We start from the raw sequence: 4,891 nt of genomic DNA, 5'->3' as shown, positions 1-4,891 counted from the left end.
GATACTATTAAACTTCTTCTGGGGCAATTAAATAACAGGATAAACAAAAGTGAGGGTCTTTCACATTTTGGACACTTGCGAACATTTCAGGTGACCAGCAGAACAAAATTCAATTTTTAGATTAGTTTGTCACAAGCCAGATGCATCACAACTGATGTTTTAAACTTGCCTTAGAAGAAGCCATAGTAGACACCATTCCCTGCCAGCTTTCTTGGGGCTGAGCTACATCAGGGAAATTTTCCTGTGAGGAGAAGTGGAGTGAGGGGTTGGGCAGAAACTTCCTAGCTACCTTTCCCCTAAATGTGTGACTCTCTTCCCTCAGAGCCGATCCAGTCTCGCTGTGCAGTGCTGCGCTACACCAAGCTGACGGATGCACAGATCCTTGCCAGGTTAATGAAAATTGTAGAGAAAGAGAATGTGCCATATGCAGATGATGGACTGGAAGCCATTATATTCACAGCACAAGGAGATATGAGACAGGTAGAGAAACACCTCGGTTAGAAATAGGCCTCCTTGCTGAAACTATGAAACTTTGAATTTGGCCTTGTATGCTTTAGGTTCCAGTCAATAAAGAATTGAGGTCATCTTCAGTACTCGGGTCACTAGCCTGCATGGTTAGATCCACTAGAGAACTGAGCTAATCTCCTTGATAATTCACTTGTGGCAACTGAAGGATGACCTGCAGAGGAAACAGTTTGTCCAAATCATGGTGTTTACCCATAACAGTGGCAGTTGTCCCCAAAAATAAATCGGTATTTGACTCTGAGGAGGGGGCAGGCTAGAGGTGGAACACCTCAAAGTAATGGAAATGTTCTTACTAATTGCAGGCCTTAAACAACTTGCAGTCCACCTATTCCGGATTTGGCTTTATTAACAGCGAGAATGTTTTTAAGGTTAGTAGCTACATGTGATTGCTCACCATTGCTATGCAAATGGGACTGTGCTGCAAGGAAATGTACTGTGCATCTGATATCAACCCATCCTACCAACGTAGAACACGGCAGTAGAAATCTGCTATGACACATCAGACGCTCTCAAGTTTTGAGATTCCTTTGTCAGATTTTTAGGTAGTTTTGCATATCTAATATTAACTACGTTAAATAAATGCATGCGCTGTTTGAGAAGATGGCTAGAGTACAAAGTTTCCCCACTAATGCTGTAAGAAGAATATGGTACTTCAGAATGTTTGCTGAATTTTGAGATCTTTGGCTTTATAACAGAAAGCAAGTCTCGAGTATACTGTTACCAGGACTGTTACAATGTTCATTAGTGATATGTTGGTTCTTTTCAGGCCAAGATATTAAGTCTGATAGTGTTAGGTAAGTCACATTATCAGAAATATCAGTCAGTTAAAAGTAGTAGTGAGTTGGGCCTTTATTAGATGGTGCCCTCAGATGAGATACTTGAGCTGAATAAAAGCCTTTTTTAAATTATTCTGGGTTTTTCTGAGCAGGAAGGGAAAGCGTGCATTGGAGTCTCTTGAACTCCTGATTCCTCTTTTGGTACAGGTGTGTGATGAGCCACACCCTCTGCTGGTGAAAGAAATGATACAGCACTGTGTGAATGCAAACATTGATGAAGCATACAAGGTTTGGATGTCTATTCTCAGTCACTTCCTCTACAGCATGTTTGGTTGGTCGGTTGGGTTTTTGTTTGTGCAAAACTTCCACTTTGCTTTGCTGCTTGTCCAAGACAAAGGTAAAAAGCCTCCTACTGAAATGTTTTCATGCAAGTAAGCTTAATGCACAGGGATGCATGTACTGTCCAGACTTCTACGCTGAAAGGCATCCCTGCTACCAATTGGATCTAAGGGTATTTATACACGTACCTTTTTGTCCCGTGATGCACCAGATATGCAGCAGGTTGGAGCAGACTCAATTAACAGAGTCTGTTCCACACGTGAGCTGATGCACACTGTGCTGTGTCACGTGCAGTTGTATAAGCAGCAAAACGCGTGTCAGTGTGGAAAGTGGCGGCGATGTGCTTTTGAACCAAAACTTCTCCGATGTGTCTTAGTTCAAAAGTGCACCACTACCATTTTCTCAGCGCTAATGCGCATTGTTGCCACTTATACAACCGCGTGTGCCAAAGCGCCCAGTGTTGCAGTGCAGGCATGTGTACAAATGCCCTAAATGTGAAACTGAATACAAAGCCACAAATTGAGGCCCAAATAGTTGTAACACCACTTAAATCTATTGGCACTTGAAAATATGCCACAAGGCAGTTATTAGCATGCTGCCTTCATGGTATGACTGGTCTAAATGCCACGTCTGTGTAACTAGTCAGTGGCACAGCCCAGCACCACCCCCCACATTATTCTAACAACCCTCTGAAGTGTGCCTGTGAACAGGAAGGCTTTCAGCATAGACTGCTTACCACAAGATGGCAGGTGTAGCAACTCTGGGTAACAGGAGCGAAACATTTGCTCCCCCATCTCTAAACATTAAGCTTGTTTCTTGTTTGTCTTAATGGTTTGGGTGAAAGTAGCTCGATACAGACATTAAATTTGCTTTTAGCTGGTAATTGGGTATGTTGATACTGACTGCAAAGGAGCAGTCTGCCTGCCTTTGATCAGTGTAATGTGTAAAGGGGGGGAAAGGTGCTGGAATGAGGAAAACTAGTGATTATCATCATTTTGGAACCTGTTTGTTAGAACAGGCCCAAGATTCAACCACTTGCTAAAACATTGGGGATGCCTATGCACATGCTATGGGGTGGGTGGGAAAGGAAAGGGTGCTTTTTAATTAGAACGGCACCTGGACAGCATCTGTAATTAAAATGCCAAAGCGTCATATGTATTCAGAGTCCCACATTTCAAAATAACTGCAGGGCACTAACTAAAACTCATTTGACATGTTTTAGTTAAAGTGCTCCCTGCTGCCATTTTGAAACATGGGACAGGATGCTGAATATACATGACACTGCAACACGCTGACGCTCCAGCAGACGCGATGAATCAAGTCTGCTCCAGCATGTTCTAATTAGTGTATAGGCATCCTAGGTGCAGTCTCACCAGGTGAGAAACTTGATTGTGAATACCAGTTCCTGTATGACCTTATGGAGAGTAAATCAGACTTCTTCTCCCCACCCCCCCAGATTCTTGCCCATTTGTGGAGGCTTGGATACTCGCCAGAGGATATCATTGGCAACGTCTTTAGAGTGTGCAAAACCTTCCAAATGCCTGAGTATCTGAAACTGGAGTTCATCAAGGTGAGTGCTAAACCAGGTACCGCATCAAATCATGGGAATATTTTTAACAAAAAAGGATGCGATTCCCAGTGAAGGGGCAGCCCCCCAGCCTATTCTGAGACTTGCTGGCTGGATCTGAGTGCAAAGGCTCGCTGTTAGCTTCTTTTTACCTCCCGTAGACTTCTGTGCCAGATGCCTGCTAGTCTGTTTTAAGAATGGTGACTTGAAAGTTAAAAATAAACACACACCCAATTCCAGCAGCTCGGGGGGTCCTAGAAATGGATTCCACTAAGTTACCAGTATAATAATTTCAGTCAACCACTGAATCAAAGATTCACCCCCTTCAGCTCCCAACAGCCATTTCAACCCCTTGTCCTAGAATACGCCATGCTTCCCTCTCACAAAAGGGAGTTCAGGTGGCTTTTGCAGTAAGCCCAGAGAGACATGTTCAGGCTGCAGTCACCAAGGATTATATGGCATTGAGATCCAACAGGAGAGGTAAAAAGTCTGCACTCCAGCATGTCTTTTAAGGTTAAATCCTGCCCTTGGGTGGATGTTGCTCCCTTAAAGGTGAATAGGAGACGTGCTGGTGTTGGAGAACAATATTGACCTGGTCTATATTCAGATGCTCTTGCTTTGGAATGGCTGGCCTCGTTTAGCCCCACAAACATTGAAACACAAATTGTTTCTAAGTTCAGGTAGCTTCAGCCTTTTGGACCTGAAGAGTGAGGTATGCTTTAGGTAAATATATATTTAATACCAGGGACTTCTGTAAGCATGGACTAGAACAGGTGAAGGTAGATGAGACAATCTTGCTACTAGGGAAACAAAGGACAAGCCAGAGTCTTTCCTGCATCTTATCTCCTTTGCTGAAAGAGCAGGAAATGCCCAGGCCTGATGTGCCCTGGCTGTATTTTTCTCATCAGGAAATTGGATATACTCACATGAAGATCATGGAAGGGGTGAACTCCCTCCTGCAGATGGCTGGGCTGCTTGGCAGGCTCTGTCAGAAGACGGCTGCACCGGAAGCCAGTTAGAGGATTTCCATGGACCGAAATTACATTACCAGGTTGTAGCATGCAAGGTGTGCAGTTGCCAGAAGGCTGGCACCACATATACACTGCCAGCACAGAATGAGGGGAATTTATTCCTTTTGCTTTTGCTGAACCTGAAAGTGAGAGCCAGCCTTCTTTTTAAGGTGTCTTGTCCTTTTTGTGGACTAAATAAAAAAATTAAAACCTCTTGGAACTGTTCCCTGTTGTATAATGGAGGTGAAGGGTAGGATTGGACAGTCCAAATGTAGAGGTCAGGCTTCTTCCTAGCTCCTGTTTGGAAGGGTGCAAGGCTGTAGTGGCCAGGTGTTAATGGCCAGTGGCTGTAAAGCGACCTTTAAAGTGGGATGATCTCGGCCTCTCTCCTCCAAGACGGGTCTCGCGTCTCACAGCATCCATGCCTGAATGGTCCACTGAGGCCAAGGAAGGAGAGGGTTGTGTAAGGCGAGTGCTCCGCTTTGGCATAGATGTGGTTTTTTAGATGACCAAGGCCTATTGGGTAAGTGCTGGCATCAGTGCTGTCACTTGTGGCTCACTCGGTAATGTCTACAACATAGTGAATGCGTGCATGCTGCCAGGAATATTTACCTCCGCTTTTCCATTTTGAGAGTGAAAATACAGCTTGTGACATGGACGTGCTTTGGTAGTTA

General features: G+C 44.3%; 1 protein-coding gene across 1 annotated transcript in view; it reads left to right on the top strand.

The window, feature by feature from the left end:
* RFC2 (replication factor C subunit 2) overlaps window positions 1-4,433 on the top strand; it is an 11,417-nt gene extending 6,984 nt beyond the window's left edge. Inside the window, exons 10-11 of the mRNA XM_019545299.1 lie at window positions 3,097-3,210; window positions 4,116-4,433. Coding sequence (XP_019400844.1) covers window positions 3,097-3,210; window positions 4,116-4,226 — 225 coding nt within the window. The 3' untranslated portion in view covers window positions 4,227-4,433. The remainder of the gene's footprint in view (window positions 1-3,096; window positions 3,211-4,115) is intronic.
* Window positions 4,434-4,891: the final 458 nt, after the last annotated feature.

Source organism: Crocodylus porosus, unplaced genomic scaffold (genome assembly GCF_001723895.1).
Source record: "Crocodylus porosus isolate Cpor-Errol unplaced genomic scaffold, CroPor_comp1, whole genome shotgun sequence".
NCBI lineage: Eukaryota > Metazoa > Chordata > Crocodylia > Crocodylidae > Crocodylus > Crocodylus porosus.
This window is presented reverse-complemented; position numbering and strand designations above follow the sequence as displayed.